The following is a 23,052-nucleotide window of genomic DNA, read 5'->3' as shown; positions in this document are numbered from 1 at the left end:
TTTTTTTTTTTTTTTTTTTTTTTTTTTTTGAGACAGGGTCTCCCTATGTAGTTCAGGCTGGGGTCAACCTTGTGTGATCCTCCTGCCTCAGCCTCCTGGGTGCTGGGGACTACAGGCATGTGTCATCACATCAAGCTATAGGCTCTAACACCTCCATCTTCAGTCTCTTTTTGTCCCCAGATTCTATCTCACCTGCTCTCTCCAGCTCCTTTTGAGCTTGTGGCTTCTGCATCTTTGTGATACCATTCAGCCTCATTTTTGAATCACCCCGGGCTAGTGTTTCCATCCTGGCCATTGGAAGAGGCAATCTGCCCTGGGCTCTAGTCATCCCTACACAGTCTTCCTGAGCATGTCAAGCATGTAAGGCCCTGGGTGTTGTAAGGCCATTACTTTGTATGTTTGTAATAAGTGTCCCTGGGAGGAGGCAATGTCTTCACCTGGATAAAAAGCAGGTTTACTTCTGCCCAGTATAAAAATAATATGTGCACGGAACTTGTTGCACAAAGCATTTAAGGAACTGCATAATCTTGATTGCATTTTTCACCTAAGCTTAAGGGGAAAAACTCTCAGGGCCCTATTAAAATAAAGATTTATAATCTTTATAACATCCACCCCCTCAAAAAAGCGATGTGCGTTCAACCTGACTGTGTTAACATGATTGGCTTGGGAGCCACCCAGGGGATCAGTAATACAATGCTTTGGATGTGTCTGCATGGATCATGGAACCATGAACTTGGAGTCTATATCTGGACCCTTGGCTCTTCCTCTCTGGTGCTGCTTCCCTGCTCTGCTTCCTGGCCACCATGAATGAAGCCGCTTTGCTCTACCACTCCCTCTACCATGATTTTCCTGCCTTGGAGCAAGTCAGCCATGGACTGAGTGCCCTAAGACTGTGAGCCAAATTAAACCTCTCCTTTAATCTGTGGATGTTGGGTGCTGTGTTCCAGCAATAGGAAAGCTGGCTAAAACACAAGGACTCTCCCCATCTCAGTCTTCCTCAATCATAACACACTTCTCTGCAGGCAGCCATCCTTAATGGGTCATTGTCACCATCATGGAATCTGGTGGGCATGGGCAACCAATGCAAATGAACGTAAAGTTTTGGCTACTTCTTTTTCCAATTATAATACAGTCCTTGGTATCGGCCTAGGAGTCCCTTGTCTTTTGAAAGACTAACTTGACTGGACAGAGAATTGTGATACATGTTCTTGGTGAGACTCATGCCTGTGTATTTATTTGGACAGTGGATGCAACTTGAGTAAATGCTGTTACAACTATCATCTCATTGAATCCTCAGAAGAATTGGTCACCAGGGTAGGTGCTTCCAGTGTTGTAGATGAAGGAGTCAAGACCAAAGTGCTGTGACATGTTCACTGTGAAGCAGCTAGTAAATAGCAGGATCAGGCTGAGAACTGGGTACTCCTGATTCTCTGGCCTCTCCTGGTGGGATCTTTATTGTGGTTACAGAATTGTGTCCACTGATAACTTTAAACAATGGAGTCATAAGCTGCACATGTACTGATGGACACTGTTACCAGCTGTCACTGCTAAGAAAATCTGAAACTGCTTAGCTTCGTAGAAGACAGGTTGAATAAATTGTTAGATGTGTTCTGTAAAAAAATTAAGCTGCGTCTTGATGCAGAATAATCACTGAGAAATATTTATAGTACTTTCTATTTTGACATACTTCAAGACTCATAAGGAGTTCCAAAAACAGTGTAGTGAGTTCCTACATTCTTTCACTCAGCTCCCCCAAATGATAAGATCAAACATAATCACAATACATTGTCAAATTGAGAAATTGATGATGTTGCAATAATTCATCCAAACAGACTTCATTAGGATAGCTAAGAATACTTCTAAATCTAAAGAAAGGTGAGATAGTAAGTGTATAGCATATATCTGATTTGTTTATTTTAAAAACAAGGGGAGTGGTTGTGAGTGTTTATTCATTTCCACATGTCTAGAATAACTCAAAGGATATATGAGAAACAAGACCAACTGAGATACTTTCTGGGAGAACTGGGCACCAAGTGGGAGAAAAGGTAGAAGCAATTTTAACTATGTATTCTTTTATTCCAGTCTATTTAAAAACATGAATAGGGCTCTTGTTATGTATTCATACAAAAGAATCTCTAAGTTATATTTCTGAGTGAAAACTGCAAGGTAATTAGGTGTGGGCATCTCCACTTGCAGAAAGGGGACGGGGTGGTGTCTGCATCTTTGCTTCCATACATTCAGGTGTCTCTGGAAGAATATCAGAGAAAGTGCTGACACTGGTCTGCTTCTGGGAGGAAACCTGCAGCAGGGGGACAGAAATGGGAGGGAGATGTTCTGCTACCTACCCTGTTGTGCCTTTCGCATTTAAACTATGTGATTTTCTCTTTCAACAAAATAATGAAAATGGAAAATATTAAAACCTAAAAATGTTTTCATTTTATAATATTTTTGTCCTCTAAAATATTCAGCAACTTTCCAGCCATATTCTCTGGCTAAAATCCAAATCCTTAACTTGACATTCAGGTTTTTTTGTAACTTGTCTTATTATTTTATGCCCCCACATTTAAAGTGATCTCAGTCTCTCTCTCTGTCTCTCTTTGCCCCCCCTCTCATGTGTGTGTGTGTGTGTGTGTGTGTGTGTGTGTGTGTGTCCTCATAATGTACTCTGGCATTTCTCTGGCATTTTTTTCTGCTCTTTCCTTTGCCTGGGGCAATCAAGAATCAGCTCAGGGGCTGTGGGGTTGCTCAGTAGTAGAGCACTTGCTTAACATGCTTGAGGCATTGGCTCAATCCCCAGCACACGCGGTCAGTTTAGGCTCACTCCTATAAAGTTTCCCCCAGACTCCTCAACCCTTTGTGATTTTCTCTTCTACATTCCTGTAGCAGTGTATATCCTCCTACAGATTGTGCTATTATTCCATGCTCTGTTTTCTTCTTATAAGGAGTATGTGTACTCTGTCTCCAAATGAGATTACCAAATCCTTGTGGGCAGTGGCTGGATACGACAGATTTCTGAAACTCCTTTTTTTCTGGCAAAACTTTATACTTGGTTAACGTCCCAGTGATGCTTTTTGACTAGTGTCTTCTTTGAGAAAATTATCTTTCATGCATATGCTTGCCCATAATGCCTGAGGATTCCATGGCAATGAGAGATTATTTATCTGCACAAAAACACTCTAGCAGAAAAAGAGGACAAGGTAAGAGTTAAAACCCAAGAAAGCACATGTTGCTTTCATATCGATATATTTTTAAAATAACATTTCTGGGAAATAAGATGCATAATAAAAATTTCCCTCTTTTTCATTTGGCTCATCTAGTTGGCTGCATTTTAGAAACTAAGCCCTGTTTTCCTGGTGACTATGATGAATTAATTAGCTTCTCTGACATGTTATCAGCTAGTTCCTAACGTCCTCATTCTGAGTGACAGAATAGGATTCAAATCTTGGCAGTTCTCATCTAAGATCCACATGATTTCTAAGCTTTTCTTCCTTGCTTCATAGCATTGCATTAGGATCTAATGAAGAGCTGGATGCTGCAGCGCACTCCTATATTCTTGGGGGGCTGAAATAGGATTGCAAGTTCAAGACCAGCCTGAGCAATTATTTTGAGATAGCGTCTCAGAAAAATTCCAGCATTCTAGGAGGCTAAGGCAGGAAGATCGTAAATTCAAGAAAAAAATTAGCAATTTAGCAAGACCGTATCTTAAAAAGCAAAAAGGTCTGGGGATATAGCTCAGTGTAAAGGCTCTGGGTTTGTTACCATATTTTGTAGTTTCTGAGTTCTTTTTGTCCTGACAAAATGAAAAGAAACATGTTTCACAGATTGAGTATGGGCCATTAAAAGTAGGAAAAGAAGTACACTCTACAGGGTCAGAGTGGGGCACTGTGAAGAGAGAGAGTACAGTGGCTCGGAGTCTTTTTGTATCACACTCCTCAGGCTGACATCAGGTCTAGGCCGGCCTATCAGAACTGAAGGTAGCACTCTCTGATTGGTTGCACATGGAGGGCTTTGGGAAACGATCTGTGCATCTATCTGTGATCTGGGATCTGGGACTCTATGATGGACAGGCCATACCCACTTCCCCAGCTAGTTTGCCACACCCTAACCTCCTGCCTCAGGTTCAATCCCTAGTACCACAAAAACTACAACTAAAACAAAAATCCAAAACTAATGGAGACAGAGTATAAAATATAGTCCTTGAGAACTATATTTCAGTATTCATTATTCCTATATTACATATTCAATTGCTTTCCTTTCCCCATTTTATGACTCTGTGTGTGGTAGGTGCAGTCAGTTTCTAGAAGTCTCCACATAGGCAGTCTTAGAATTAAGAGGAAAAATCCCTGACAAATCTTGATCTTTGAAACTGACACTAGTAAAAATAAAGATGTACACAAAAAGCAATAAAAGTAACACTTACTGTGATTAAGTCTTTACTTAGCTACGCAGAGTATCTGTTTGGGTTTATAATAACTGATTGAAATAGGCTCTATTGTTATCCTCTTTTGCACACAAGAAGAGAGAGTCAGGTTAAATAATTAACCATGATCAAATAGCTAAGTGATTAAGGATTCAAAGGTAAAGTTTGCTCCTTGGGTTTTGGAACTTAATCTTGTCTTGATGTTATTGTTTTTCCAAAGATTAATCACATGGGTGAGTAACTTAATATACGTGTCTTCTTCTGTAACTAGATGGTAAAGTCTTTTAAGTGGGGACTTTGCCTAATAATAATCCACAGCACAGACAGCTGAACATCTTCAGTACCCAACCTTGCAGAATGAATAAACACATAAAAACATTGTGGCTTATATTAAAGTGTAATAAGAAGGCACATGAAGAGTATAAGAGAAGCTGGGCATCGTGATGTATGCCTGTACTGTCAGGACTTGGGAGGCTGAGGCAGGAGGATCACAACTTGAAGTAACTACCTGGGAACCTTATCCAGGCCCTGTCTCAAATAATAGAGGATGCAGCTCAGTATGAAAGCCCTGGGTTCAATCCCCAGTACCACAAATAAACCCAAACCCAAACCCAAATATATAGCGGCACCACCAACAATAATAGTAAAACACATATTATCAACCATTTTTCCCCCTTTAACAAGAAATACATCCAAAGACTAAAACATCCTTCAACCATTCCAATGATACCTTATTCCCAAACCAATGTAAGGATCACTATAGAGATGAAGTTACATAGTTTAGACTTTTTGGAGGTCAAGGAGTGAGATGGTTAGCTCAGTAAACTGCACAAGTAGCCATCTTTGACTCTTTCAGCTTTGCTTTCCACATTCGTCTCAATTTTACTGCTAATTTTACTTTGATTTTCAAGTTTATTTCCTCCCTTCCGTTGAACTGCAGTTGGCTTATTCAAAACTTTGACTTTCCTAGGCAATGTTAGGTGCTTCTCTCTGCCTATTGCATTTTATGTATAATCATACTATATATGCCTTAGAAGTCTCTTAGAGTTCTCGAAACCAAGAAGTCTCAGACCTACACCCACAGAAAATGCTCAAATTAGATAGCAGTCAGGCAGCTACTTTGTGAGAATCAGGGGACTCTTACTATCTATTCAATTCCCCTGGGAAATGGCAAAGGCAAACCAACAGCCAAGCCTCATGCCCAAACTAATCAAAATTTCTGAGTCAGTCCCCAGTCTGAATACAACTTTAAGTGATTCTATGTGCAACCAGAGTCCGGAATTATTGCAGTTCTAAACCAACCAGTGCAAAATGGATGAACAGGGGTGTCATTTCCTATTAAATCCTGCTGACTGTTGCAATGGGATTCATCAACTTCTTTGAAAGAGTCCGGAATTACAAGAGAAATTTTCCAAATGTCAAAATCTTGTCAAGTAGTTTAAAGTGTTTGAAAAACAAGAAGGGGGATTGGAAAGAAAACCTAGCTTTTATCTTTTTTTCCCTCAGTACCAGGTATTGAATTTAGGGCCTTCGCTCTGAACTACATCTCTGGCCTTTTCTTTTTTTCATTTTGAGTCAAGATCTTCTAAACTGCTAAAATACCCTAGTTGGCCTGAAACTAAACCTCCTGCCTCAGCTTCACAGATGCTGGCAGTATAGGTTCTGTCACCACGCCCAGTTTGAGACATAGGTAATTTATCCAAGATTATACAGCAAATCTAAGAATCAGGTCTTAAATCTAGTTCTTTCAAATGAATGTTCTTTATTCATCAGACAAGTAACACTTGGAGTTGCAATGGGCATGGTGGCGCATGCCTGTAATTCCAGCACTCTTGGATCCTTTTTTTCTTACTTTTTAGTATGAAATTGAAAGTTTTTTGTTTTTGGTACCGAGGATTGAACTCGGGCCTTTGCGCTTGAAAGGCAGGCCACCAAACCACTGGGCCAAATCCCCCGCCCGAAAGTTTCTTGTTATGAATATGTCATTTAAGTGCTGGAAATTAGAATATGTATTTGAAACGTAATTTATTAGTACATGGTTGCAGCTATCGTGGGGATTTGGTACATGCACAAATACATCTTTATTCTTCTATTTCCCCCACCCCTTCCTCTACCTCCCTGCTCCTTCAAACCCTTGACCCCCTTCCCATGGGCAAAAGCTCTATTTTCATCATTTTTACTTCCCTTCCAACTCTTGATCCCTCATCCATTTGAAAAAGACCTCCCTACTTCCTTTATATCTTCTATTTTGCTCTTTATTTATGTGTCTAATTTTCGAGTTTCTCATATGAGGCCTTTTCAAAAAGGGCCAGAGATACAGTTCAGCCTTAGGCCTTTGGATTCAATCCCTAATATCACAAAAACAAAACAACAGACTGGGCGTGGTGGTGCATGCCCCTAATCCTAACACTCTAAAGGCCGAGGCATGAGGATCTTCGCGATTTCCAGGACAGGACTGGGCTATGTACTGTAGTGGGTTCAAGGACAGCCTGAATTAGTAAGCGAACTGTATCTCAAAAAAAACCAAAACCAAAACAAACAAACAAACAAAAAAAACCGGAAAAAAGAAAGAAAAAGAAAAATGCGAAAGGCTGTGGAAAGCAGTTTGTTGTGGGGCACAGAGAACCCTAAGAACAGTTCCTCTAGCATCCCACAGCAGCTGGCAAAACCCAGGTGAATGTGAATGAAAATGAAGGAATGTGAACTACACTCCGCAGAGCACGAGAAACCAACCACGCCTGCGCCTCCCACGGGCGTCGCCGCGGAGGGGAAGGGCTGCTTAAAAGCGAAGAATTACGACCTCTGCTGGTCAAACTCACGACTCCTGCCGTAAAGGCAGTTTATGGCGCGTGCGCACCTCCTTTCCCTCGCGGATTCTCGCCGCAGTCGTTTCTGTAGAGGTCCTCCCTGCGCCGGCTGCCTGTCGCCATGGTGAAGCTGAGTAAAGAGGCTAAGCAGAGGCTGCAGCAGCTCTTCAAGGGCGGCCAGTTTGCCATCCGCTGGGGTTTTATTCCTCTTGTGATCTACCTGGGTCAGTAGGAGAAGAACCTCTGAAAAGACTGAGGAGTGGTTGGTGGAGTCTGTGACTCCATCTTTGGCTTTCCGGGAGGGCATGGAAACTGGGGATTCTGTCCGCGCGCTTCCTCTAAAGTTGTCTGGTTTACTGGGTTCAGTTTAGTTTGAGTTCGAGTTCCTTCCTAAAGACTAGTTGGGAAGTCTTTAACAAGTCCTTCACTCTGTTTTTACATCTGTAAAACTGAGATAAGGCATACTTCTCAGGATCACTGTCAAGGTTTGATGACCTTATGTATGTGAAAGTGACGAACTAGGCGGGTTTTCGAGGCGTTTCTCCACCTTTAGGTGGGCCTAAGTGGACAGAAACTAAACACCTCGTGAATACGCCGGTATTTTCAAGTATGGTTTTTACAGTAGTTGAATACCTCTGGTTTCTCATTGTACAGCGAATAGTGTGGAGATTTTTTGTTCCGGGCCTCATCTTACAGGGGAGGAAACTGAGTTATAGAAAAGTTGCACATTCCTTGCCCAAAGTCACCTGCTTGTATCGATTGCCTTACAGGCTTGGGCACTGGGGGTCCTCAGGGCCCAGCATTTACTGTACTTAAAGAATTTGTAAGCGTCTAGGCAAATATTTTCACCTAGAGCTGCATTGGAACGTTATCCTATTTATAATTTTTTTGAAAAAAAATCTTTACTATCCTATTCAGGCAAAATGGTGAAAGGGAAAGCTTCTAAGTTTTTATCCCTAGTTCTGTCAGTTTTAGCAAATAGTTTGACATTTCTGAAAGTCTATTCACAATTTAAAATAGGATTCTAACAGGATGCTGTTTCCAATTTATTTTAGATGTCATGCATTGTATAATATAAAGTATATTCACTCTTAGTCTTCACAGAGCCTTTGATTAGGCTGGACATTGTCCAGGCAGCTGTGGTTCTTAGTTCCTTGTGAGCTGGGAGCCACCTGTCATCTCACCTGGGGGATACTTCAGTGTGTAGGACTTAAAAATGACTTTTTCCTACTTTATTCCTACCTCCCACCCCTTATTGGAAATTGAATCCAGTGTCTTTGCACTGAGCTATATCCCGACTCTTTTGTCATTTTTAAATTTTGAGATAGGATCTTGCTAAGTAGCCTAGGCTGGGCTGGAACATGTAAGCCTCCTGCCTCAGGGTCCCAGAGTGTGTTACCACACCTGGCTAATTTGAATGCAATTTGTAAAACATTGCTTCCCTAGATATTAGTAACTTTGCAGGTATCAGGTTTTTAGAGCAGATATATGACATCCTACTTGTACAGCCTGTGCTTTTCGCATTATTCCTTGCTGGATTCTTCACTCTCTTCAGTTTTTATTTAATAATGAAATAACTTTTTCAATGGCTATACTGGGAATAACTCTCCTTTTAGCGGAGAAAGGTGTGGGAATTTTAATTCTTCCTCTTCTTTGTGCCACATTTTTTTATTCATTATTGAGAACATGGAACCCTATGTTAGCCTGCATTTGCTTTCTTTGTCTTTGGCTCTCTATAACTCATATCCACTTTTCACACGCTCTCCTTTTTGAGATTCTTTTTCTAGTTTTGGTTGCTATAATCTGTACCAATGGCTTCAGTCCCTCTAGAGCTTATTTTCCTTTTTATTCAATAATTTGACCATAGTGATTTTCTTTTTTTTTTTTCCTCATTGAGTTTATTGGTACATTTTAGGGATACAGTACAGTTACATTCATTATTGGGATCTTGTACCTCTACATGACAGGTCTTGGTTCTCATTTTTCCCCCTTGTCCCTACCCTCCCTTCACCCCCTTCTCTCCTCCCCATTTACAAACACTTTATTTGCATTTTTTCATTTTCTCATATTGTTTTCTTTTCCCTTATTACCTTTCCCCTACCCTTGTCACTTTCCCTACACCTTTAGCCCTTTTCTTCCTATTTCACATTGTCAGTTATATCATTAGGATCTTATGTACTATTATAGTTTGTTCACACCAGATAAACTATTCAGTATTTACACAAGTGTGACTTATTGACCATAGTGATTTTCACCCTACCATCCAACTCAGGATTTTTAAGATTGACAGTAAGACTGCTTTTCTAGTACTTACTCTTGGTCATTGTTTTTTCCTTTACACTGTATATAAATTTTAATTTTATGTTTAAACAAGTTTCCAAGTTGTTCTTTACTTTTTCCACTTCAGCTTTCACAAAAACCTACAAGTACAGATTAATTTCTTGTGTAATTTAGGTTCAAACCTACCTTTCTGGGCTTCATGGCCTATAGTGTTATCAAATATGACAGTGACATTGGTGGTAAAGAATCTGGACCTTTACCAGAAAAAAGGCTTTGAGCCATCATTTGAAAGACAATTCTTCATGGTCTCTTAGTTTTCTATAAATTTTGTGAGCAGGGGCTATCATAACCCTTTATTCTGTAGAACATCTTGAAAAGCTTACAGTAAATTCCTGACTTAAGAACATTCAAGTTGAGAACTTCACAGATATGAATATTTGAATGTTTTTAGATGTGAACAAATTACAGAAGTAGCTGTGCAATTCAGGCTGGCGTTGAACTCACTACGTAGCCCAGCCTGGCCTCCAACTCATGGAGATCCTCCTGCTTCAGCCTTCAGAGTGCTGGAATAGGCGTGTGCCACCACACCTGGCTGGCTACAGTTCTTGACATTCTGTTTTTTTTTTTTTTTTTTTTTTTTTTTTTTTTTTTTGGAACTGGACTTTGAATTCAGGACCTTGCACTTGAGAGGCAAGTGGCAGCACCACTGAGCTAAATCCCTTGCCCCAAAATTCTGATTATCAGTTATTTCAACGAAGTAGCAAATATGTTGTCAAATAAGTTTATAAGTATGTTTTAAATGTTAAGAGATTTAATCATACTTGTATTAAGAGTTGGTTTAATTAGGTTGTTGAGTACTTACTGAATGATTTTTTTTCATCCTCTCCTATCACTAGTGTTTGCTTTATAAAAAGGCTTGTAGAGGATAAAATACGATACCTTCAGCTGCTTTTTTTTTAAAGGTCCACTTTAAAAAAAAATCCTTTGGTTCTTCATAGTCTTTTTTTTTTTTTTTTTTGAGACAGGGTCCTTCCTATGTAGTCTGGGAATTCATTGTACAGCCCAGTATCAAACTCCTCCTGCCTCAGCCACCTGGGTGCTGGGATTACAGGTGTTCTTCGCCATGCCTGTCTATGTTCTTCATAGTCTTACATGTGGTATAATTTGGGGGTTGTGATAACTTACTGCTGGATAATGACTGATAATGAAAATAGAGCATGCTAAGCTACTGTGTTGTGTATACAATAGACATAAGATAGCTTGTTCTTCCTGCTAATTAATGTTTGGTATAATTCCATACTTAGTGAAAATTGGAAACTTGTAGCTTAGGTAACTCTAGATAGTGTTGGTAGATCTGGATATCATTCTAGTTGTCTTAGATTAGATTTGAGTATATTGATCATAGATTTTTTTTTATTTTTATTGTTGGGATTTTAATTTTTTTTTTCTTCTATCCCTTCAGGATTTAAAAGAGGTGCAGATCCTGGAATGCCTGAGCCAACAGTTTTGAGGTACTGTTACAAACATTTCAGAGCAGGTGCTCATAAATTAGTATTGAATCATTGGGTAGCAAAACAGTAATAATGACAGATGTTCACATAGACTTTAGCCTATCAGTGTAGTCTTAGGCTGTTGTAAAACTAGCAGTTTATGGAGCAGTTTAGCTTCTTTACCAGGTAGCTACTTCCCTCTTCTAAAGTTTTAGTTATAAAACCTTGCCATAATTGCAGTGAAACATTTTTTAAAAGAATGAATTTATCATCCTACCACATTAAAAGGCAAACTTTAAATTTTTCTTTATTCTCATCTTTATATGAATACAACCTTGTGTCATTCTGAAAAGGATACATGGTTTTTTTTTTCTTCACCTAAAATTAGAGTTGAGATACATTTCTTTGGAAGTTTGCATAGGTTTAATTAGATTCTTTTCAATTTTTTAGTTTTTTTTTTACAGTATAATTAACATTTTAATGCACATAACTTTTATAGATTTTTATCTCATTATAAATTCTTATAGGATCAGTCAGTCAAAGTATATGAACATTTGTGGCTCTGAAAATGCACTGCCATATTCCTTTCTAAAAAACAACCATGCTGGTGTTATGTAAGTACTTGTAAACACTTACATGCACACAGCACACATATTTATACATATGTATAGATATGTATGAATAAATGTTAGCTTTCCATTATTGTGAAAAAATACCTCAGATAACTGATAAAGAGGTAAATTTTATGGTTCACGGTTTCAGTTCATGATTGCTTTACCCTTTTGCTTTGGGGCTATGGCAGCATAGTACATCATCGCAGGAGTGCCTGACAGAGAAGGCCTAATTACGTTATGGCAGCGTGGAAGCAAATGGGCTAGAGTCCCATTATCTGCTTTAAGGGTGTGGCCTCAGTGCCAACTTCCTTCTATGTCCCACCTCTTAAAGCTTCTGCTATCTCCTAATAGCTTCACAGGCTCATGGCCAAGCCTTTTAACAGATGGGCCTTTGCGATAACTACGTATAGATGTGTATATATATAAGTAAATAAACAGGTAGGTATATACAGTTATATACATAGATAAACAGTCTGTGAAGAAAGGACTCATACTCTTGGCCCTATGATGACCTTGACCACTACATACTGTTGCTATGGGATTTCAGCTTGACCTTATGTTATGCAGGCATCCCTCATAGTTTGCCCTAATAGCTTTCACTGACTGTTTTCTAGGTCTTCGCAGTTTCTTCAGAATTCTCCTTTAAGTCCTTTTTTTGCCAGAATGAGCAGAAAATAATAGTACTGATTGGGTATTCTTTATCAAAAATGCTTGGGCCCAGATTTGAAATTTTCAAATTAGGGATTCTCAATCTATAGTAATATTAAGAATCACTTGCAATGTGACTGTGAAGTTGTTCAAGTGCTTTACACTCACTCTCTGTAGTTGTTTCTTCAGTTCTTTAGGAAAGATCACACGGTTGGTAAGTAGCGAAGTATGTCTACCTCCAGAGCCCACATTCTTTCTACTGGGTCTACAGCCTCTTGAAGGTGATCTTACCTCTTCCAATGGTGTCATCTGATATGAATATCCTCTACCCCTCTGCCTCACTGGCCTCTCCCTTCTCAAAGGGAGAGATTTTTCTTACCGGAGAGACACCATATGTGCCTTCAACTTGCCCACTTTCACAGTGACTGTTTTCCATGAAAAAGGTCTTCAATAAATGATCTTTACTCACCATTTCCTTTCTTAGCCTCCTTTTCTCCTTTTAACCTTTTATGACATGGCTTCTTGAAACTTTCAGAGTTCTCCACTAAGTTCCTTTTTTCTTGGTCTTTCTTCTTTGGGTTATTAGTTTATTTTCCTTTAAATGGGGTTTGAGGTAATTATCTGCTCTTGACTGACTGGACAACTGTGGACCAATTATTTCCTTAAGGAAACATTACCATAGGATATACTATCATAGATGTGACTACTGGGTTGAACTGTGTCGCCATTTCCAAGAAGTGGAAATTATCATTAAATACCTTTCCCCAAGAAGCCATTAATCTTTCTAAACTGTAGTCTCTTCTTTTATTAGTTGGGTATCAATACTTCATAAGGTTGCCACGAGGTTGAGAATATGTATATGTTAGTAGTACTTGTCAAGTAATATGATCCATAAACGATTAATGGTAATTTTTAATCTTTTCTGTATCATCTCCTTTATCCCTCTCTCCTCGTATGAGAACAGCTTCATGATACTTCATGCTAATCCCAAATATATTTTCATGCCTTTGCTATGTACTTGTGCTCCCTCACTCTGGAGCTGCTCTTTCTTATTGGTTTCCCCCTGATAAAAATCTGCTCCTAGGAAAGCATATCTGTAGTGTTACCTTGTCCCTGAATTTTTTCCCACCATCCTACTGGATGAAATGGATTCCATTTCTGTGTTCCCATAGTATTCTCCAGTGCCTGTCATTCTTTGTCTTGTATTATACTTGTTGCTTATTTACGTTACATTTTGTCCTGTAAGCACCTGAGTGCTTGCTCAACAAGTGTTGAATTAATTAAATGATTCTCACTCTTGGTCCTTCAGTAATCTAGGATCAGAGGTGGGGATGAAATGTGTCCCTTTGTACTCCTTTTTTTTTGGCTTCAGTTACCCAGCAAGTTGTCTCAACATTTATTATTTATATGATGCTTATGTAAATTACTGATTTGTTTCCTTTGCTAACTTGTTAAGTCTTTTTGGGATTAGAACCACATTCATTTTTGTGGAACCCTGGGCCTTATACATGTGTACACATGCTATGTCATTGAACTGTGTTCACAGTCCTTTGTATCCTCCATTTTCACCCAGTATGGCAATTGCACATGGTCAGCAATTGTTGGTTGATAGGAATGCCTTATTCAGAATGCAGTATTACACTGAATGAGGGGTAATAGCTTAATAAAATACTATTAAGGCAAATAAGTTAACTGACAGGATTATTATTCTTATTATCTATGTAAGGCCAAGGAAGATTTTTTTTCACTTTATTTTAGATGTTCATTACATTTGAGGAAGAAATCCTAATAGATGAAGTTTATTTTCATATCTTAACTGGGTACAAGATACGAAATCACCCTCATTGAAAGGATCCTCATTGTTATTTTGTAATACAATTTTATTCAGTTGGGATAGTTATTTTTGTTTCTCTTATTGGCTTTTTTGAGACAGTCTTTTGCTATGTAGATTAGGCTGGTCTTGAACTCACTAGGTAGTGCAGTGTCTTGGTTACTTTCTCATTACTGGGATGAAATACCTGATACATGTTAAAGGAAGAGAGGTTTATTTTGGCTCATAGTTTGTAGAGGTTTCAGTCTGGGCAGCTGGCTTCAAGGGAGGACAGCATAGCAGAGGAGAAAGAGCTATGGCATGGAAGGCAGGAAGCCACAAGCCTTCCTTCTTTCCCTGTTTATTCCATCCAGGCTACAAGTTTATTAGTTGGTGCCACCCATACCTAGGGTGGGTCTTCCCTTAGTAAATAAACCAGTCAGTGGACTAATCCAGGATTGCACACCCATGATTCCAAAAAGCCCATAAGTCTTTGGTGGGGGTTAGGGGTAATCTAGATATAAGCCATAACACCCAGGCTGGCTTCAAAGCTCATGGCATCCTCTTATCTCAGCCTCCTGAGTGCTTGGATTACAAGCATGGGCTACTGCACCTGACTAGAAATCTTATTTTTTACCCAGCAGGATTTAGACAGGAAACATCTTGTTTCCTGTCTGAATCCTGTTGCTTTTGAAGTTTGGGCTCCTTGGCTGTAATTAATTCTTCAGAATTAGTTGGAGTAAAAGTGGATGCTAATTGTTGCTATGGATGTGGCTAGAGTTAAGAGCACCTGGGTCAGTCCTTCTCTTCCACATATGATCTGTAACCATCAAAAGCCTCCGTTTGCACAGCTTTAAATAGGAATTACCGTCACAAGAGTTAGTCACACACACAGAGTCTGGCTCACAGACAGCATGATGTTTTAGTATTAGTGTTTTGGGTTCAGTTCATGAAAACCATTCATTTGTCTTTTGATTGACTTAATTTTAGTTATCAACTTACAGTTTCCTTTTTTAATATTAGGTAGCCATACTTAAAACTATTTAAATATAGGTTTTTTTTTTTTTTTTTTTTTTTTTTTGCTTAATAGTATTGATGCTTCTAGTAACTTAGTTTTTAGATGAGCCAATAAATGCATAAAATCTTCTTGTTCTTAAACTGTGTTTAGAAAATTTTTGTTTTGGGGTTTAATTTTTTTCTCCTCTTCACAAACATTTTAGCCTACTTTGGGGATAAAGGAGTATTTTCTCATCTGGATTTGGAAGCAATCACCGAACATAGACAACATGGAAAGTGTGTGCTCTGGCTGTATAAGAAATGGGACGTCATTCAGATGTTCACCAGTTGGATGGCACAGGGCTTTTACTCCTCAGATGTGCCTGTGACAAAGTGGAACCTCTCCTGACTTATTTATGATAGACTATCAAAATAAATATTTTTAACAATGTTAATGTCTTGAGTGTTTTTTGAATTGAGCATACTAGGGACTATAAGGTAAAAATTAAGCCTTCCATTACTTCTTCAAAACAGGGAAACTGTGTATATGCTGCCTTAAAACATAAAAACATTTTCAAGCTAATTCCTAGCCATTCACTAAACAGATATATTCCAGTTTCCTTTAGCAGTGAATTAGTAATTCCCCCAGGGATGGTCTAAGGTAGTGAAATTAGAGACAATTTTCAATTTGTGACAAACTGGGCATTGAAATAAAATTCTTATAAAGAAATGGGCTTGGTGTTTTTGTTGCTAGGGTATGGAAATGGCATTGGGGAATTGTATATCTGCTATATATATAAGTAGGTTAACTGTGTCTTAAGATTTTCCTCAGTGGTAGCAAACTAGAGAGAGCCAAACAAGAGCCCATGGAGCGTGCACAGCATATTAGCATTCCTTGGAAGAAAAAAAGGCAGTTAATAAAAGGGAAGTAGTTTTCTGCTCTAGGTACTGGTTTCCTAGGTATTTGGTTTCCCTATATTTGAAGCCTGCTTTATTTAGCTTTTTCCATTCCTCTAACAATATAGCTTTATTTTCTTAGTTTGGGAGATGAAATTAACGAAGGAAAATACCTTAACTATGTGACACAGTTTGAGAGAGGTCTGTTGGTTGAATGTTTTAAACATCTACTGTTCAGAGGATTATTTGTGAATATAATCTCTCAGGTGTCTGGAGCTATCATTAGCAAACAATTTTCCTTGTTTTTTAAATGTAAATTCCTCTTTGCTATTTAAGCCTATTTTCTCAAGTTTTGTTATCTTTGCCATGGAGACGATGAAGACTGGAGTCTACTGTGTAATATTTTAAGTGGAATTCTTGAGACCTAACTGCAGGAAGCTATTTTTGGTAAGCACTTAATATAATTGCTTCAACATCTTTGAATCTAGGCATATATGATTATGCTTTAAGGCAGTTTTGAAATTCCATAGAATTAAGTTGGTGGTCACTTCCCTTTTCCCAGCGTTCCTTTCGGCAAAGTGTTGTCAGTGGATTCTTGTTAATATTTTGGTGTATACTTTCTGCCTGTTGTTGTTCAGGGTTTCTAGAAATTGGGAATGGAAAGCTGTGGGTGTCCATTTTGATTGAACAGTTATGTGGATAATAAAGATAACTGGTTTTGTGCTCCTTTAGGAGTTACATTGTAGCTGTCTAAAGAAGATTAAAGTGAGGAATACAGGATTAAACAGGTGAGAAAGCTAAGGAACAGTTTAAGCACTTGTTGAAAAAGGAGCTAAGGTAGCACATACTTTAATATGTGAGTGAATATAACTTGTTTATGTTTATGAAATGTTTGAAACTAAACTACATTATATATATTGAATTTTAGGTTTTAGGATGGTCTAAACCAATTTGACAAACATGGTATGTGTTTTATGCTACATGCTGGAAAGTCCTAGTATTAAAATTTCTAGGCTAGTAGTGCAGCTCAGTTGTTTAGCTCTTGCCTAGCATATGTGAGACCCTGGGTTCAATTCCAAGTACCACACACACACAGTTTCTGACCTTGGTTTGCTCAGAGAAAATTACCAAGTGCATAGCACCCCTGACCCTGCCACTTAATTCCTAGGACTTTCTTCCACATAAGAGGAAGTATAATGAACAATAATACTTGCTCTACGGTATTACTTTCTAATTCTTACTGCTGATCCTAGGCTAACATCGTGGGAAAACTTGTTAGTGCCTATGTTCAGTTCTCATCCTAGACCTTTATTTATTTGTTTATTTTTCCTACTGAAACCTTCTATTCTGTTTTTGTTGATGCTCAGGGAAAACGACTTTCCCATAATTCACTGTGGCCTGGACTCAATGACACCAACCTGTATTGGGGCCAATTTGAACTTAAGTCAAACTGTATTTTTCTCAGGTTTATTCATTTGACACATGGCACTTTGCTGGTGACTTTTCGTATGATCTTTAACAAGAATTCATAAGTCACAATGATTATGCCCCAAGAGATGAAGGACTGATGGTACTTCAGATGGAGATCCTTGAAGAGATGTGTCAGTTTCCTGTCCCATGCTAGGCAGATTGTTTTGAAAACTTTGGCTAAAGAAAGACTCCCTACCAGTTCAAGACTGTCAATTTTTACAACATTAACTGGAAAAAACAAGAACCCCAATATGGCACCCAATACACTTCCACAGATAAAAGTCACTAACCAAATGGGCCCTGTGAGTTGTTGAAGTAGGCAGATGCTCCTTAATGGAACCTTGAAGGCCTGAAATAACATTGCTGTATTCATTATGGAAAAGAATGGGCACCAAGCCTCAGTAATACTCTCTTAGTTCCATGGCATTTTCAGTTCCCCAAGGCCTGATAAGTGTTTGTAAATTTGTCATGAGACTTGTGGTTTTGGAGCAATATCTGAACTCTTATCCAATGGAGTGAAAATGGCTTCTGTTGTCCCTGCAAGTATTGCTGCTGCATCATGGGTTGCAAACTCTGGAGCACTGTGCTCCAGAGGAGCATAAAGCTGCAGGAGAAGGCATTAAGCTGCTGCTGAAAGAGGACCTTCTGAACCGGAAATGTGGTTGCTGTATTGCTGAAAGCTACACAGCAGCAGCACAAATGGTTCATTTCACCAACTGTGGTAGTGTGAGGTGATGCATCTTGTTTTGAAGATGTTAGGATTGGTGGCCTCTTCGTGAGCTGAATCCATCATGTTGCTTCTGATCTTTTGTTCACAAAGGATTTTTAAAACCCATGACACCAGCTGAGCTTTGCATTGTAGGGAATGACAGGTTTCTGGTAACTCAATTTCTTCCATTGCTACTGGTCTGTTAGGTTCTTTTCTGGAGTCAGTTTTGATACCTGAATTTCCCATGGCTGCAGGCACCAGCCCCTGCCTGCCCACCCACAGAACGGCCTGTGAGCCAGCCCATGCCTTTGTGGGTGAAGACCTGGACCATCCTAGGCCTTCTGAATCACATTAGGTGGTAAGGCTTCAAATATGTATATGATAAAGGTGTTTTAGTGATAAAAAGATTAGGATCTTGGGTCATGGTCTGTCTTACCTACACCTCAGTGATTACCCGTTGCCTTTTTTTTTTTTTTTTTTTTTTGAGACAGGATCTCATTATGTAGTTGAGACTGACCTGTAACTCACTATGTAGCCCAGGCTGGTCTCGAACTCACAGCAACCCTCCTTCTTCAGCCTCCCAAGTGCTGGGATTACAGGTGTGTGCCACCACGCCAGGCAGCCTTTTTGTCTTAATTTCTCACTGCTTGGACACAGTACCCTACACCCACAAATTAAAGGAGGAAAGGTTTGTTTTGGCTCACAACTGTAGAGGTTTCAGTCCATAGTTGGCTGGCTGCGAGGCACGGTGGCATGGCAGAGGAGAAACAGCTCATGGAATGGTGATGGGAAGCAAAGAGTGATCCAGGAGGGAGAAGACACACCCTTCCGGGCCACACCCCCAGTGACCCACCTCCTCTGACCAGGCTTTCCCTCCCAACGTCACAGTTAGCTGGAAATTCAGTGAATGAATCTACTGCTGATTATCATACCGAATCCCATGATTCAGTCACCTCAGAGTCCCGCCTATGAGTACATAATGCTTTGGGGGGATATACAGATATAAATTAACACTTCTTCTGCTGAACACATTTTTGTGAAGTCTGAAATCTCTGCTCTGCTTTCTAGTAACTTGTCTGATAAGCTTCCTGGAGTCGACCTGTTCCACAGCTTAGAGCCAAGGATCTGAAAAGAGTTTTCTACAAAGATTTATCATTAGATGCATCCCCCCCCACTTTTTTTTTTTTTTTTTTAGACAGGATCTCATTATGTAGTTCTGCTGTCCCTGAACTTAATATAGAGCTGAGGATGGCCCTCAATCAGCCTTCCAAATGCTGGGGTCACAGGCTTGCACCACCACACCCAGCTTTGATGCATATTTGAGGGAGGATTATATATGCAAGAAACAAACACTGCTTCGAGGCGGGCAGAAGTGTATGTTTGAGGTAGAGATGAAGGTAAGTTAGATGGAAGCAGATAGTAGAAATTTTAGAAGGTGTATATGCCCTGTGATGTACAGTTCAGAGTGATTATTATTTAGTTGAAAACAGTTTAGAGCTACAAATACATATTATTAGAACTAGAATAAAACTTTGTGAGTGCTGTAACAACTTTTTGATTAAAAATTCTGTGACTTTGTACTCACCTTCTTCAAAGAACCCTTTTCATATTTAACAGGGTGCTTCTCCAAAGTTCATTTTTTCTCTATGGGTCTTGTGAGTAATAGATTGAAAGAAGGGAAATAAAGCATGTAAGAGTTAAGTGCCACGTGGATCAAGAATTTGTGTAGGCCTAGCACAATGAATAGTGGAGACATTATTTTCACTGTCATCTTTATCATTTTCATTATTATTACTTTGGCTTTTTGAGACAGGGTCTTGGTATGTAGTTCAGGGTGGCCTTGAACTCACCATGTAGCCCAGGCTGTCCTTGAACTCATGGCACTCCTCCTGCCTCAGCCTCCTGAGTGCTGGGATTACAGGTGTATTCCACCAGGCCTGGCCAAATTTATTCTTGTTTTCTGTTGTACTGTGAGCTTATCTGATAATTTGTTACTTTCAGGTAATTGTACCGCAATTACTGGATGCCCAGTTGTTTTAAAATTCCAATTCTCTGTTATATTCCATTTCTTCATACCCCTATTTTCTTTAACATCTTAATTTTGAAGTCTCTGCTAGCTCTAATATTTGTTTCACCTCTGTATGTGCTTCCATCTCTTGGCTATTAGTTAATGTAACAAGTTTTACGTAAGTTTTTCATGCTAGGTGCAGTAGATAGTACTTTGTAGAAGTTCTGGATCATGCTATCTTTCTCCAAAGAGTGGTGAATTCTGTTCCTAATGGGGGGAGGGGGATTAAATTACTGGCGGATTACCTTAATTCTGATGAAAACTGTGTGTAGGCTTTGCTATAGGAGGTTTATTTTAGTCTTGACCTCATTATTGTTAGGGTAACTGAATTTAATAATGCAGGTATTTTATTTTCCTGCTATGAGGTTTTTTTTTTGTTTTGTTTTTTGTTTGTTTTGGCGACACATCTAAAGTCTTGGAGTTTACCAGCGTCTCCCTACTCTGGCTGGGTTAGAACTATAGAACTCTTAGGGCTGTGTAGTCTCAGAAATTTCTGAACAGCTCTCCAGTTTCCTAGAAGCAATTTTCTGCTAAGTCTTTTGGAATCTTATCTTGTGGTTATATAGCTATAGGTAAGTACCTGAGAAAAACTTCTTTTTCTTTCTTCTTCCTTCCTTTCTTTTCTTCTTCTTCTTCTTTTTTTTTGGTACTGGGGATTGAACTTGGGTCCTTGTGCTTGCAAGACAGGTCACCCAACCGCTGAGCTAAATCACCGGCCTGTCTTCCTTTCTTTTCTTTTCTTTTTTCTTTCTTTCTTTTTTTTGGAGATAAGGTCTTGCTGTGTAGTTCAGGCTGGCCTTGAACTCATCGTGTAGTCCAGGTTGGCTTCAAATTTATGGGATCCTTCTGCTTCAGCCTCCTGGGTGCTGGAATTACAACCATATGCAACCACACTGGCATGAGAAAAATTTCTATAAAATTTCTAGAGGTTCTTTTCCTGGAGTTCTCGTGGGTGGTTCCCTCCTCTCTAGACCTTGACCTGAAAGTCCTACCCATGGTGGCAAACTCAAACAAGCCTATGTTTTTTCTGCCCTATAAGAATGCAACTTTCTGTTCAGATTCAGCTTCCCATGCAGGGTGAAGATGAATTTCACTTCATTTAATTATTTTCTTTCGAGAATCCTAGGTCTGTTTGGATTGCTGACCAATCCTTAACACTTGTTGCTTAATATGCTGAAGGTTTTACTTTTTTAAATGTTTGCATGAAATTCATATATATTACCTAGAAAAATGAAAGGAACAAGAATTTGAAGAGAAAAGATTTTATTATGTTCCATTGTTAGTGGCATCCCAAAAGTGGTACACTAGGCATAAATAGGTTTTAATGTATTTTGTTCAATTTATGGCAGGAGGCTAAGTTTAATACCAGCTTTTCTCATGGCTGGAACTGAAAGTGCAAGACTTTATTTTTTAAATTGAGATATGTCATTAAGAGATGGAATTAATTTATGTGCTTTGCTTAATCTTATTTTTCTTTAAAAGCTTTACAGTATTTATGTGGTTGGATTGCTAGCTTGTTAAAATTCCTAAATGCATTGAAGAGAGCTACCTAAGTTATTTTACATTGAAAAGATCTCCATAGAATGATTAATTTCTTTTTCTTAAAGAGTATGACTCCTGTCTGATAGACTGTAGCTGTAGGAAACCTAGTGTATGTGAATCATTTTTCTATTAAATTTAAGAAAAGAAGAAAAGTGTATTATTGTGGTTGTGTTGCCTGATAACATCAGAACATATCTAAGATATGCATAGATCTAAAAATTATGGCAAATGAAATAGGTCTAATACAATACAGCATTTTGAAATATAACAAATTAGGACACATGGTGAGAAAGTTAGGTGTCTGTTTATTTATTTATTCTTGCTATGTAGTGTAGGCTGGCCTTGAACTCACTGTATAGCCTACGCTGGTCCAAACTCATAGCAATCCTCCTGCCTCAGCCTCCTGTGTGCTGGGATTACATACGTGGGCTGCCACCTCCCAGACCCCTTAAGTGTCTTTTTAAAAACTACTTAAGTTTTGAATTCTTAAGTATGTTAATTCCAACAATTCACACCTTTGGAGATGATTAAATCATGGAGCTTCCAATTTCCTGGAGTGTGGGATCGTTTAAGATTATTTATAATGATCATCAGCCTACTATTGTATATTTGAGAGTACTAAATTTGCCCTTTTCTGCAAAAGCAGGAGAATCTTATAAGAGATTATTGTGTAAAAGGCCCCTGGCAGGAAACTGCTTTGGTTCCTCTTAAGCCTTCTCTCTTTGACTTGCAGATAACTGTTGTCTGTGTTCTCATATGACCTTTCCTCTGTGCATGTACATCCCTGGTATCTCTTCCTCTTCTTGTGAGGGCACTACAAGTGGAGTAAGGCCCACTCATATGACTTCATTTAATCTTACTACTTTTTAAAAAGCTTTATCACCAAATCCAGCATATTCTAAGGTCCTAGGGGCTAGAACTTCAGCATACAAATTTTAGAGTGACTCAGTTCAGTCCATAACAATGCTGCCTTTTCTTTTTTCTTTTTCTTTTTCTTTCTGACACTTCCTGTATAGTCCAGGCTGGCCTTGAACTCATTATGTAGCCCAGCCTGGTGTCAAACTTGCCATTCTCCTGCGTTGTCTCTTGAGTGCTGGGATTAGGCATTGTTTAATGATGCCCTTTTGTAATTTCCTCCTCTTGAGTGTAGCATAGATCTAGTGACTTGTAATAAATCACATATGTTAAAAATGATGATATGACACTGTTGGTATCTGCATACAAAATACTGTGACTTTTTATTCAAACTGCCTTTCTCTCTGGCTCTTGCTTGGGGTGAAACACACAAGCTGCCCTGTTGT

General features: G+C 39.0%; 1 protein-coding gene and 1 pseudogene across 1 annotated transcript; one reads left to right on the top strand and one right to left on the bottom strand.

The window, feature by feature from the left end:
- The first annotated feature begins 7,260 nt into the window (after positions 1–7,260).
- Positions 7,261–15,520, top strand: Tomm7 (translocase of outer mitochondrial membrane 7). The gene is made up of 3 exons (XM_010641106.2): positions 7,261–7,451; positions 10,970–11,018; positions 15,290–15,520. The coding sequence occupies exons 1-3, from the start codon at positions 7,349–7,351 to the stop codon at positions 15,303–15,305; spliced, it is 168 nt and encodes a 55-aa protein (XP_010639408.1). The 5' UTR covers positions 7,261–7,348; the 3' UTR covers positions 15,306–15,520.
- Positions 15,521–17,433: 1,913 nt separating this feature from the next.
- LOC104874154 overlaps positions 17,434–23,052 on the bottom strand; it is a 55,089-nt pseudogene continuing 49,470 nt past the window's right edge.

Source organism: Fukomys damarensis, unplaced genomic scaffold (assembly GCF_012274545.1).
Source record: "Fukomys damarensis isolate Sample0158 unplaced genomic scaffold, DMR_v1.0_HiC HiC_scaffold_4, whole genome shotgun sequence".
Taxonomy (NCBI): Eukaryota; Metazoa; Chordata; class Mammalia; order Rodentia; family Bathyergidae; genus Fukomys; species Fukomys damarensis.
Note: the sequence above shows the minus strand (reverse complement) of the source record. Positions and strands in the feature narration are given on the sequence as shown.